At 46.9% G+C, this 12,964-nt stretch overlaps 2 protein-coding genes across 4 annotated transcripts; both read right to left on the bottom strand.

Moving 5' to 3' along the window:
• Positions 1-1,331: 1,331 nt before the first annotated feature.
• Positions 1,332-8,687, bottom strand: LOC542942 (ferredoxin). Of its 3 annotated transcripts, none has more exons than XM_044554135.1 (6): positions 8,341-8,687; positions 7,106-7,238; positions 6,339-6,989; positions 6,081-6,201; positions 2,738-3,939; positions 1,332-2,069 (listed from the first exon to the last, which is right to left on the bottom strand). In XM_044554135.1, exons 1-5 carry the CDS (start codon positions 8,415-8,417, stop codon positions 3,914-3,916), a joined length of 1,008 nt encoding a protein of 335 aa, XP_044410070.1. In that variant the 5' UTR covers positions 8,418-8,687; the 3' UTR covers positions 1,332-2,069; positions 2,738-3,913. The 3 variants fall into 3 exon arrangements, with proteins under 3 accessions (XP_044410070.1, XP_044410063.1, XP_044410075.1); XM_044554128.1 differs by lacking the exon at positions 8,341-8,687 and adding an exon at positions 7,443-8,301; XM_044554140.1 differs by lacking the exons at positions 6,081-6,201; positions 6,339-6,989; positions 7,106-7,238; positions 8,341-8,687 and having other exon boundaries at positions 2,738-3,052.
• Positions 8,688-8,956: 269 nt separating this feature from the next.
• Positions 8,957-12,639, bottom strand: LOC123134978 (cell division protein FtsZ homolog 2-2, chloroplastic). The gene is made up of 7 exons (XM_044554118.1): positions 11,824-12,639; positions 11,249-11,548; positions 10,599-10,689; positions 10,110-10,234; positions 9,638-9,730; positions 9,400-9,465; positions 8,957-9,320 (listed from the first exon to the last, which is right to left on the bottom strand). The coding sequence occupies exons 1-7, from the start codon at positions 12,442-12,444 to the stop codon at positions 9,195-9,197; spliced, it is 1,422 nt and encodes a 473-aa protein (XP_044410053.1). The 5' UTR covers positions 12,445-12,639; the 3' UTR covers positions 8,957-9,194.
• Positions 12,640-12,964: the final 325 nt, after the last annotated feature.

Raw genomic sequence — 12,964 nt, forward strand, 5'->3', positions numbered from 1 at the left:
TAGCCACTTTAGGATAATGTTAGCCTACCTTGAAAACTAAATTGCCTACAATACTATAAACTTAGAGGCGAAGCTAGTTATGATAGACTACTTGAAACTTAAAGGGTGAAGCTAATTAACTTGGTAGTGATGGTAGTCAACTTCAACGAGATTTTCATTGATAGGCGATCATACTACGGAGACAAAAATGAAGTTGCTTTTTTATAGCACTAAAGTTGCCTCCGCGGCATCCAGAGTTGTTTTTAAAAAAAGGTTTGTCGAAACCCATATGGGATCTAGTTTTGAAGAACTCATCGCGACAAACACAATGGTGAAAACGGATTTGAATTTCGACACTCGAGTGAAAAGTTCCGGATTTTAGAAAATGTTCAAGCCCAAATAAATGCATGCACGTGGGATCTTGCTGAATAGTGAGGCGGAGAGGAACGTGATGACGCGAGGGGACCAGCCGACCAAGTGTTTTTTCTCTTTTGTAGTCTTTTGAAACGCGGGAGACTAGTAGCAATGCAATCGCATTAAGAATTCTGAGATCGGACGGCTTGGATGGGTGCGCTCGCTACAACCAAATAGTGCAGCTGCGCTAACAAGTACTCCCTCCATCCTAAATATTTGTCTTTCTAGACATTTCACCAAGTGACTACATACGGAGCAAAATGAGTGAATCTACACTCTAAAATATGTCTATATACATCCGTATATGGTAATCCATTTGAAATGTCTAGAAAGACAAATATTTAGGAACGGAGGGAGTATTTAGGTAGTACTCCCTCCGTTCCTAAATATTTGTCTTCTTAGATATTTTAAATGGACTACCACATACGGATGTATATAGACATAATTTAGAGTGTAGATTCACTCATTTTGCTTCGTATGTAGTCACTTGTTGAAATCGCTAGAAAGACAAATATTTACGAACGGAGGGAGTATAAATTATGTGCACTGGATTACTGGAAGGAACCTCCATTGAACCGTTTCAGTTGGTAGTAGTTTATATTTAACTGAAAGATAGAGCATGAACAGAGCCACCTTAGTCGAATCACTGTGTTAACTGAACTGACGAACGCGACTTGGAAAGTTGGAATTGGCAAAGACAAGCTAAAGAACAATGAGATGGAGCAGAGGCCAGAGGAAAGGCTAACAAAACAATGCTACTCGTATCATTTTCCATTTTAGCGAGGGAACACAATATCAAAATTCATAAGATGCCTTCTTATGGAGTATCGTCTCACGGTTTCCCGCGCTAGGACCAAGCTATTCAGTTACTATCTAAAATACAAAGACTAAAAAGTTGAGACTTCTGAACTCCTGACATCCATTCAAGTAACCAAAACAGAGTGCAAACAGAGTGGCCAAATAATTCCTAAAGGAAGTGACCCACAAGTACAACATGTTTTCAAGACTTCCAACAGTGTATGGTAGTTCGAATTGCTGCAATCTGGACAAATGCAGTTTGAACTGACAAACCATTTTACATCAATTATTGTCACAACTCATATATCACGATCCCATCAAAAGACTGAAGTGATTTCTAGGAAGATACGCCCACCTAGCCATATCTCTAGATAACAGAAGGCAACCGAACAATGAATCCACCACGAAACTTCAACAATTAGTAGAGTTCCTCCTCTTGGTGGGTTTGAATGACGCAATCTGCCTTGGGGTATGAGATGCAGGTCAGAAGGTATCCCTCGCCCATCTGGTTCTCATCAAGGAAGGAGCCCTCCGACTGATCGACCTCCCCGGTAGTCATCTTGCCCGCGCATGTGGAGCACGATCCGGCGCGGCAGGAGAATGGCAGCTCCACTCCGGCATTTTCAGCTGCCTCAAGAATGTAGGTGTCTTCAGGGGCCTCAAACTCATGCTCTTCACCGTCCGGGCTTATGAGCTTCACCTTGTGCACGGCCGCAGCAGACACCCTGAACTTGTTTGACATCCTTAGGCAAGACAAGTTTGGTGGTTGCTTGGCGTAACCGATGAAGGAAGCGCTCCTGATCGCCGGAGCAACGGCCCGGGAACCAGCCCCGGATTTAGCAAAGGACACTCCTGGAGCAGTGGCAGTTGACATTTTTCTGATACCAAAGAAAACACAAAATTAGGTCGAAATAAAAGTATAACAGCATAATTAAAAGAATCACAACTTTGTAAACTTCTAATCATATACTGCTATTATGATCACCAAAATTCCTAGCTGCAAAGCTTTTAGGTTGTAATCATGCATATGATCAACATTAGTCCTATCCCCCCCACCCCCCCCCCCCCCCCCCCCACCCCCACCCCCACAAAAAAACATTAGTCCTATCTGCAAAGCTTAAGAGTGGTCCATTTCCCGGATGGCACATTCACACGTACAGCAGAGTATGTGATTGTCTCGTAGACCAACACCAACCCCAAATCACTGTCCCAATTGAAACGAGTTCAAATTAGAAGCCCCTAATAACTTAGCAAGTGGATTTCTTCTACAAAAACCAGTTCTGTCCCCACTCCCCAGAGCTCACCCTGATATGGACAGTAGTATAGTGCTATGGGCCAAAAACCTATCGACCAGGCACAGATCCGGCGCGCATGGACTCGCCGGTCGCCGGCACATGACAGCATGACACTGGAGCCGGGGGCGCATCACAACCAAGGCTGCGATCTACAGCAACAAACAACGGGGCAGCCGAGCGGGGCGCGGCGTGCGATCGATCGATCATCAGTGAAGCCAAGAAGGTGGTGGATCGACGGGCGGGGTGCGTACCTTCTCCGACGAAACAGACGGGGGAGAAGGCGGCGCTGACCTCGCAGGCGAGGAGAGGCGGCGGAGGCTGGTTGGACTTTGGGATCGCGAGATGCTGCCGGGGGTGGTGAGGTGGCCAGCACGCGCACGGCGCCTTATTAATAGGGGAGGAAGGCAGACTCTCTGCTGCAGTGCTCGGCTCCGTCTGTCTGCCCGCTGGCCCTGGCTGCCGGGGCACGCGCCTCTTCCGTCCTCGCGCTGGGTGGGCCGTGGGTCGCCTCCTCGCGGCTGGCGGCTTGGGCGAAAGGCCGCGGCTGGCCGGTGTGGAGTGCCAAAGCATCGCGCCAGGGCGACCTAGATCAATTTTTCCTCTGCTTCTTATTTCGAGAGGGATCATCACTGGAGTAGTTTAGTTCACGGCTCTGATTAGATCAGGCGGCCGCTCTCGGCGTGGGTCGCGCCGCTTGGCAGGGCTCAGGGGCCGGATCGGGCAAGCGGGTAGGCTGCTGACACCAGGGACCCACCTGCCGGTTCCACAAAAAAGGTGAAGCAAAGGCGCATCCAGCAGACAAACTCAAAGCGGACCGGCGCAGTGCCGCACATCAGGCTTGTGTTCAGTGTATGTAGCATCTGATACGGGTCAAATCACGCAAAACATAGCACAACAGAGATCGGGCACCATGAGCAAAGCAGATTTATTTTATTTATAATCACCAGGTAGAGACAGGCAGTTTACAACTCAGCATATGGTACAATGAATCAGCTCCGTTCGAGTGGACTTTTCAATTCGCGAGAAATATATTAACATTGAGGTTGCCACAATCAATCAAAAACTGCAGTAACTGTTCATCCCACCGATCTGGCAATCGTTGATTAGCACAATGGCATCAGCATGGTACAGTGGTTTTGGACCCAGAAAATGACAATTAGCGGGAGTATCACAGCTTCCTCTGGTGCTGGGTCACGCTGCCGAGGAGCCAACCACAGTTATCAGCTGCGCAAAAACGTCGGCAAACCTCTGTCTGCATCGTGCCGCGATCAGAAGCCTATGTATCCTTCTTCATAGGGAAGGATCACAGACCCGGTTGGTGCGATGCAACGCAGCGGCTGATACATGCATACATAAGGGTACTCCGAGCGCGCAGTGAGTGTTACATACACAGGGACCAAAATTAGATACATGTCGCTTCATTCGCCTCACTTGGCATGCAAAACCAGCAAGCCTGCAACATGGACAAAACCATATCAGCTGAAGAAGCCAAGAGAGATACATCTTATGGACAATACTAGCTTGGTTTGATGCAGGTAAAGCACTAACTTCTGCCTGTTAGGTTATGTAAATATATGATCCGAGATATAAGATATGTGAACAGTAGTAACAGCTGGCAACAATATACGTTGCCTACCAAAGAATGTTAAATAGATAAACTTGACCGATCAACAGTCTGTGAGTAACAAACAATGTGTGTTGCCTACAAAAGAACGTTGTCATCATCATGGATGCTTTGGTCCAATCTTTTCTATTGTCTTAGATTCACATAGAGCAAGAGCAAGCGTCTGCGAGCTTGCCCACCCATGTTGAGGCGCAGCCTTCACAGGGTGCCTCACTTCTATTAAAAAACACCCTGGGTGCTAATGTCTATTGGTCGAGTTCTTTTAGTTTATATAAGAAAAAAGTCCATTTTACTACCCTGAAGAAAATGGTTGGTTCATATAACCCCCTGATATTTCTTTTTTTGTTCCCTTGACCCCCTCCCTGATCTATCCGATGCCGTTCAGAAATAGTTTTGGGTGGTTTGCTCAGGTGGTTTGCTGACATGGACGTAGTCAAGCAGTTTGTTGACCAGTGTTGACGTCGACGTAGTCTGTGGCATTAATTTTACAGAAAAGCCCCTAAAAGCTAGAACCTCTATCAGCCGGCCACACCAAGCCTTGTGGCCGAACGACGGCGAGCGTGGGCGCAGAGCAGAGGAGGCCCAACCAGGCAACCAGCATCTTATACGGTTTGGTCTCCAGCGTGGTGGTGCACGCCAGTCTTGCTGATGCCCTGCCTCCGCTGCAATTTTCTTCCGAAAAGGAACGGGCAAGCCAGCGGTGGGACGCAGCATGTGGCGCGGCTCCATGGCGGTGCGACCTAGGCTAGCGGACTGGTCAGTCAGCCGGTGGCGGTGCGCCGACCACAACGGTGACAGAGCTCCGGGCTCACCTAGCGCTCGCGCGTGAACTTTGAAGGAGGCTGTGGAGCATCGGAGGCAGTTTGACTCCTGGCCATGATGTGCCTCGCATGTGCGCGCGCACAGACCACATGGTCGCCAGAGCAGGCCTGGACAGCGCCAGTGAGCGACGGTGAGGAGAGGCTGCGCGCAGGCGCACACGGTCATGGGGCCGCACTGGCCCATGGTAGCGGTGAAGCGTGGCTTTCCTGGAGCAGCGCCTGCAGAGGCTCACACGACAGCCACGGTTGGTGCTTTGCAGTGGCGACCGCGGGCGCTCGGGGAGCTCCGGACTTTTGTCTATGGTGGCAGCGTGGGGATGCCGTCGACTGAAGCAGTCCCGTGGTGGCCTCGTCTAGAGGAGAGCCTCGTCCCCATCTGCCGGGAAGAGAAGGGAGGGGTAGTCATCGAGTCCCGACTAGAGAGCCGGGCCATAGGAGAGCACGACCAGAGAACTGGTGGCCGGGAAGTAGACGCTGGAGGTCGTCCCCGAAGCCCACGACGGCATGGTCGGCCGTGGCGCTGCTGGGGCAGCCGGCCAGGGGGAGAACCCACCTTAGGCGGCCGAGGATGAGGACTGAGCGTCGGCAGCCCTCTTCACCTAACGACGGGGCCCTACTGGTCAACAAGCCACTTTGACCACATCCACATCAGCAAACCACTTAAACAAACCCACCCAAGACAATTTTTAAACGGTATTGGACAGATCAGGGGGTTAAGGGAGCAGAAAAAATGATCAGGGGGTTATGTGAACCAACCATTTTCTTCAGGGTAGTAAAATGGACTTTTTCTTTATTTAATGAGCTTAGCTTCTGTGTTCTCTTAATTGACATAATGCAATGGTAAATAAAAAAGAGAGTGAATGTTGAGGATATTAAACTATTAAAGAGCATACAACGTTGGTGCTTTCCAGGTGTTTTCACACTAGCTAAGTATTTGTGATGGAACATAATGAATGCCAACAGAAAAAGAATACACAAACTAAAAAACTGTTCCATTCCTACTCAAGTCTTTGATGTGACAGCTGCAAATATAGTGTGCTTACATGAATCAAATATCTGCTTGTTCCTAAGGGATATGGTCGATTGATCTGAAGTTCTGAACGTGTAAAAAGAGATATGAAACATAGCAGCATGCACGGAAATACTCACCAAGGACAGCAAGTGCAACTAGTAGTGATGTTGCTACAAAAAGTTGAGGGTGATTGTAGCGTGTAGAATATTCAGATCTACTTAATGTTCTCTTGATAAGTTCAGGCCAGCAATACATAGTCTGCAAGGGGTAACAATAGAAGGTCATTACTGGGGAAATTAGTATACTGCAAGATCATATTCAAAAACTAACAAGCTGAAACAATGTCTGGGTTGTAATATACAAACAAACAGAGAATATTGTAGATCATAGCATACTCTTCCTGATGTACGTAGGTTGAAGGGAGGCAATATATTTCCATTTCTCAAGCTATCAACAACTTCTCCATCTTTCCTCCTCTTTGTAAAGCTCTCATGGTCTCTATTCGTAAACCATAAGTTTCTCATAAAACTGCGGTACTGACTGCTCAGTTTGTTCTTGTAATGATGGCTCGTACCTAGCGAATCATCAGCATCCAAACTACACAAAGTGCTACCGTTATGATCTACTTCAGATGCACTTTCTCCACGTGAACATTGCAATTTGGATGCTCCTTCCACATCATTTCCTGAATATCTGAGTTCACGTGATGTATCTTCTTGGGCAGAATGATAACCATTCACCATAGGTGCACTGTCGAGCTTAAGTTCAGTAATTTCATTTGTATCAGTGGAGTAGTATGCATGACTATGATTGTTGCCACCAGAAAGGAAAGATGCCAGCCCATCTCCATCCTGTTCACTTGAGGGGTATGGAGATTTCGGAGTTCTACTGAAATCTGTCCTAAGAGTCTTCAAGCTTTCTTCCACCTCAGAAATTTGCTCCGCTATAGCTCTAATGAATTGCCTAAATTTTAAGATTGCATTTTCCCTAGAAGTTGACTTATCAGAGAATGCAGCTGCATTCACCTCCCTCTCAAATTGCTCCAACTGCCAGAGTTAGGAAAATAAAAGTCTTAGAAGAAATGCAGAAAGAAGCAGATTAACTCAGAAACATGGATAAATGGACTAGCATGGTCAAATATGGAAAGCTTGATTGTTTGAACCTGCCACTTGGTAGTTCCGAGAGCAGTAACCACATCTCTCTCATACTGTATCGGTGCATGAAGTTTTGCATCTGAAGTGTCATCTTGTATAACTTTCTTTTCATGCAAAAGCAAGCGGTAGACACCGTCCATCCTGTACAGCAACCCAACCAAAATTAAATCCAGCGAGTACAGTCAGCAAACTGCACAACATACGCTCCATGCTAATTAAAAAATATAAGTACACTGGAGGAACTCTTAACACTGTACCACATAACCTCTAGGAAACTGGGGGAACTCTTAAAACTGTACGTGCTTGCATACTAGTACATAATTCTGAGGCAGCATTTATAAGTACCTCTTTATGAGAAAACATAATATTTTCAGGTATGATGACTGGGTCAAAGCTTGGTGTGTTTCTGTGCTTATATTTCTTGCTATAACCTTTTCTAACAAGAGATTCCTAATTGAAGGATTGCCAGCTGTTCTCATGCTAACTGGAACAGACCATCCATGCTAATTGTAGGATTGCCAGCTGCTCTCATGCTAACTGGAACAGACCATTCATGGAAATTCAGAGATTAAGAGTCCTTACATAAAATATCATGTTAGTTGGGAGAAAAACAAGAAAACTGTAACAACTAGTTTATTATAATTTCTTTAGATCGATGTGATGCACAGTAATTGCAGGATACAAGAAGCATATGGAATTATGGAGAAAGAAGCACTCCCTCTGTAAAGGAATATAAGACCTTACAGAGGGAGTACTTATCAAGAGAAATCCTAAAAATACTAGAGAACCTCTGTAAACGTGGAGGCACAGGCTGATTGCTAGCTTGTACCACATTAGCAAAGCTGTTTCGCTTTCTGTCATAAGGTAAGCTATATATATGATTGAACAGAAGGCGTGCACCAAAACCTAATTTGACAGCAATAAACTACTGCAGGTGCATCTATAACTCAATAGATAAGCTACAGAAACCTGCCAGTAATTTCTCATCGAAGACAACCATGATACTTTGGGAATTCACCAAAAACATGGACCTAGCCTATTGGTCGCAAATGCCAGTCCAGGCAGAAACAATCACGTCGATAGATTCCCGAGCTCCGGAACTGGCGCCACATGCTCAGAACCCGCACCGAATTCTCCACAATGCGGCGGCGAATCCGGCGAGACAAGCAACCGAAGCTCCCACGCGCGGAATTCCACCAGCGGGCAGCAGATCACGAAAGGAGGCGGAGAGAAGGAGCCGAACCTGTCGGCGGAGTCCTGCACGCACTCGGCCGCGGGGAAGAGTGGATCCGACTCCCAGCGCCCGAAGCCCTCCGCCATGGAGCGAGCGGGATCCGGCCGGCCCGCGACGAGCGGATTCGAATCCGCGGGAGCGGGGGAGGACGACGACGGGCACGCTGGCGCTGGAGCGCGAGGGGAGAGATTCTCTTCTCCGGTTGGTGGATTTCGGGCTCTGGACTGGTTTTCTGTTGCGTTCCTCCTGCTCCCCCCTTCCCCTTTTCCTCTTTCGTGCGCCGTCTAACGGGTGGCTGCTTTGCGGATGAGCCCCCGTGGCAGCGCAAAATTGCGCGTTCGGGACCTGCAAAGGCCAATGAGTTGCGCGTGCTGCGTGCGCGTCAGTTGCAGCTTAAAATAGGCGCCTACCTGAGCTGCCTCGACCACCATCCCTATCCATGTGATTCACGATTCAGGCATACTTGGTCGTGACAAAGCAAGAGAAAATGTCGAGATAATGCTACATACGGTAGTTCAAAACCTCGTCGTCTAACAACCTCTTGTCCTGAATTCTTCATCTGATCTTATTTGAACACAACACGAGATCAAGGCTCGATGTAACCCAGCGATCCAGGCGCGTTTCCAGCACGAGAATGTCACAAGAATCAGCTTATTTCCCGCAGGAACAAAGAAGTTCCAAACAGGGCCATGCGATGGCTTAGAAGAGACCGCCATGGATGGTTACACGCTGACAAAGATAGGTTTTCATATGCAGTCTAATGCTATCACACACACAGTCTATCGCCTAAAGCTTGCAACGAAACAAAACAAAGAGCCTACTGCTAGAGGAACTGAGAAGCTCATGACACTGGAAAAAATGCTTTAGCCTCTGGAAAACCCTGGACGCCCTTTCCGCTGTAGGAACTCGGGAACCTGCAGCTTCGGGCCTTCGTCCTGGGAAGATGAAGAGAACCTGGAGCTGCGGCCGCGGTTAACATCGCCTCCAGCCTGAGCATCCAGGATTTACATTAGAACACTGGGCGCGGAAGTGAGCAGAAAGTAGTCGGTGGGATGCAAGAGGGTGTACCTGCGCGGGTCGGACTTCACTTTCCTCCTGGCGCTTGAATCCAGTTGCAATCAAAGTTATGCTCACCTGAAAGGGGTTTCATGTTATTAGCCTGTGGATGATGCCATGCGTTTGTTTACCAGGGTGTGTTTTAACGGTCTTTGAATTGTACAATATGGTTTACTTGATTAAAAGTAAATGCAATTTTCATATCTCTCGCTGGGCGAGAAGACTCTTGTGACGGGCGCTGATTACTTACCTGACCAGTATATGATGGGTCTATGACAGACCCAAATATTAGATTTGCACCAGGATCGACGAGATCATATATCACTTCAGCTGCTGCATTCACCTATAAAGAGGATGACCAAATATATGATGGGTTCAGGCCAAAAGTAATTCAAAAATTTAGTGACGCTCTTCCATGTTAGCAGCAGGCTCAGTGCAAGCTCCAAGTTACAAAGGAATCAGGCCTGATTTAGAAATGAGGCCTTCTAAATTAACTTAGCTTATAAAAACAAATAGATTTGCTTAGCTTGTTATGTACTCCCTCCGTCCGGAAATACTTGTCGGAGAAATGTCTAAAAATGAATGTATCTAGAACTAAAATACATCTAGATGCATCCATTCCTCCGACGAGTATTTCTGGACGGAGGGAGTAGGTCATATAAACTATTAAGCATATAACTTCAACAAGCCGTTCTGTCTAACAGAGATTGTGCGTATGATACCTCTGTCAATGTTAGGTCACTCCCTCCGGTGATATTCCACACAATTCCTGTTGCCCTTTCAATACCAATATCAAGTAGAGGAGACTGTATGGCATTGAGTGCAGCATCTCTTGCTCGTGTCTTACCTGCAGATAGGCCAACAGAAACAGCAGGACAAAAGAGAGAGGGTAAGCAGTTGTTGGTGTGGCTGTTGGCATGCTATGATGTCCAGAAATGCAATCTAAGCATGATTAGGAGTCAATATAACTGCATAAAGCCACACAGAACTGACAAATATATATATACTGCTGCACAAGTAATAGTGAAACTTGTGGTTAGTTACATGACTTTCGACGGAGAAAATCAAGTAATTAACTACATTCCATTTATGTTATTAGCACAATATCCTCAGGAGTTTCACAACAAGCATTAACTCTATATGAATGCAAGGCAGTATACATGTGCATGCAGCATTTGATGTTGAACAAATAAGGTCCCCTGAAATTTAACCTGTTGCTGTTCCAATTCCCATCAAGGATGAACCTGCATCTGACATAACTGATCGTACATCAGCAAAGTCAACATTGACCAAACCTGGCACCTGCAAGCAAAAAAAGGTAGCAGCAAATCACATGTTTAGCTGCATATATCAGGCAACTCTAGTCAGAGTAAATATGTTGACAAAAACATGGGCTAAAGATATATGAACTTTCAGACTCGTGCAAATGGCATAACAAGCAGACAGGCAGTGAATGTTGTGTAAAGATAATAGCTAGAAACAATGGAGAAACAAAGTGCAGTATTCAACAATGGGATTCTACTTTTATCCTGTTCCAGCTAACTGGGTATACATAATGGTAAAAATTAAGATACGATGATGTAGTTTGGATATTCCAAAGAAGTGTATATAATGTTGGGTCAAGAAAGAACTAGGAATCAGTAATAATTTAAACCCGGTGCATAGTGTGAAGGTGATGATTTTGGTACATAAAAAAAATGCTGAACAAGGAAATGGTCAAAGGAGATTGTTAATCCATAAGCACATGAGTGTGTAAACTATAAACCAAACTTGGTTCACTTAAGACATCACATGCCACCTCTTTGAAATCATATTTGACAAATGTAAAATAGCTAACATGGGGCATAGCATATTATCTTACAGTGATGATATCTGAGATTCCACGGACACCTTGCCGGAGAATATCATCTGCCAAATTAAAGGCTTCTGTCACAGGAGTATTTGGAGAAACAGCAGTCAGCAACTTATCATTTGGGATTACGATCAGTGTATCAACATTGCTTCTCAAGGCCGCAATTCCTTCTTGTGCCTGGAGTGCCCGCCTTCTTCCCTCAAATGAAAACGGAGTCGTCACGATTCCGACAGTTAATATACCCATAGACTTTGCGATCCCTGCTATAACAGGCGCTCCACCAGTGCCTGTTCCACCTCCCATTCCAGCCTGTAAAATGGATTTGAAGGTTCAAAGGCGACCAATAGAGCATATCAATTATCAAATTCCTTGCAGTCAAAGCACAGAAATGATTATATTTGGGTAAATTAATAAGTACTCCAACTTAACATGTCTATCTAGGATATCGTTACTCTCAAGTAAGATCAATTCCTGATGTGTTCTAAAATCTCTATATTAGATGACAAGCAAGGTGTTGCAGTTCACAAATTCTACATCAATTAAGCAACAGCAAAAGCATGATTTGCACAAGCAGCTGGACATACCGTGACAAAAACCATATCAGCTCCAGACACTGCCTTTTCTACCAACTCCTGGCTTTCCTTGGCTGCATTCATGCCGATTTCTGGGTTCCCACCAGCACCAAGACCTCTTGTCAGTTCCTGGCCAATCGGCAGCCTATTTGCCGGGTCAATGGGTGACATCCTCATAGCCTGGAAATCAGTGTTCACGATCCAGAATTCCACCCCCTTCATGGAGCTCTCAATCATCCTGTTCACGGCGTTGGAGCCGGCGCCTCCAACCCCAATGACTTTAATCCGGGGCTCGTTGTAGCGGTAGGCGATAGAAGCGTCTGCTAGCGGTAAGGTTTCAATGGCTTTCCCGATACCCTGCTCCTTGCTGGGGGCAGCAACTGCACCATTATCCTCTCCATAGAGCATCGAGATCTCGGGGTGGAGGTCGTACATGGTGTCCTTGGGGGTGCGCCGCGGCCCAGATTGGCGCGAGTTTGCGGAGCATTCGAATCGGCCAGGGCAACCGGAAAACCGCCTCTTCCTCAGGAACTGCGTCGCGCTGACACCACGAAATGTCTTCCCAGCCGGCGGCGGATCCAGATGGCGAGCGGGGTGTGCACCGGCACACCCGAAACTTGTGGAGAAGCTCATACCTCGAAACGGATGTCCGAGATTGCGGACGGGGTGGAGACGGACGGCGGGGGCGCGGTGAGGTGGAGCGCGGACGGCGATGGAGGTGGACGGTGCTGCGGTAGGCCGGCGGCTCTAGGGCACGGGCCGCCTTTGGGTCGGCCGGCAGCTTGGGGTAGGTCAGAGGAGCAAAGGTGATGGTGGTGGGGGCGGAAAACCCTTTGCTGTTTTTCTTCAGCAAAAAAAATGGAGAGTGTGGCCGCGGAAGCGATAGATTTTGATGGTTCGGATTCGTTGGCTGGGTGGATGGAGGGCGCAGATTTGATGATTTCGAATCCAAGGAAACACGTGATTACCGAGTCCATGGAGATGGATGCCCTAACAGCATACCAAATCCGATTCAAAGACATCTTAAAAGAATCGATGTCAAGAGATGTTTTTTGTGCGAACTGAGCATAGCTCGTAGCTGAGATGAATGAATAAGTTCCTTGTGGTGGAACCATGCCACCCGGGATTAAATTCTAGATTTGACACTGGTGTA

Source organism: Triticum aestivum, chromosome 1B (assembly GCF_018294505.1).
Source record: "Triticum aestivum cultivar Chinese Spring chromosome 1B, IWGSC CS RefSeq v2.1, whole genome shotgun sequence".
Classification (NCBI taxonomy): Eukaryota; Viridiplantae; Streptophyta; class Magnoliopsida; order Poales; family Poaceae; genus Triticum; species Triticum aestivum.

Bases quoted from the DNA above. Each gene is read 5' to 3' on its own strand.
- LOC542942 (XM_044554128.1), bottom strand. From the start codon at position 7,576: ATGAGAACAGCTGGCAATCCTTCAATTAGGAATCTCTTGTTAGAAAAG. The intron at 6,990-7,105 runs GTTCAAACAATC...TAACTCTGGCAG, and splicing joins TCGGAACTACCAAGTGGCAG to TTGGAGCAATTTGAGAGGGA. The intron at 3,940-6,080 runs GTGAGTATTTCC...TCCATGTTGCAG, and splicing joins AGTTGCACTTGCTGTCCTTG to GCTTGCTGGTTTTGCATGCC.
- LOC123134978 (XM_044554118.1), bottom strand. From the start codon at position 12,444: ATGAGCTTCTCCACAAGTTTCGGGTGTGCCGGTGCACACCCCGCTCGC. The intron at 11,549-11,823 runs GTATGTCCAGCT...TCCATTTTACAG, and splicing joins CTGATATGGTTTTTGTCACG to GCTGGAATGGGAGGTGGAAC. The intron at 10,690-11,248 runs GTAAGATAATAT...TTTTGCTTGCAG, and splicing joins GAATCTCAGATATCATCACT to GTGCCAGGTTTGGTCAATGT.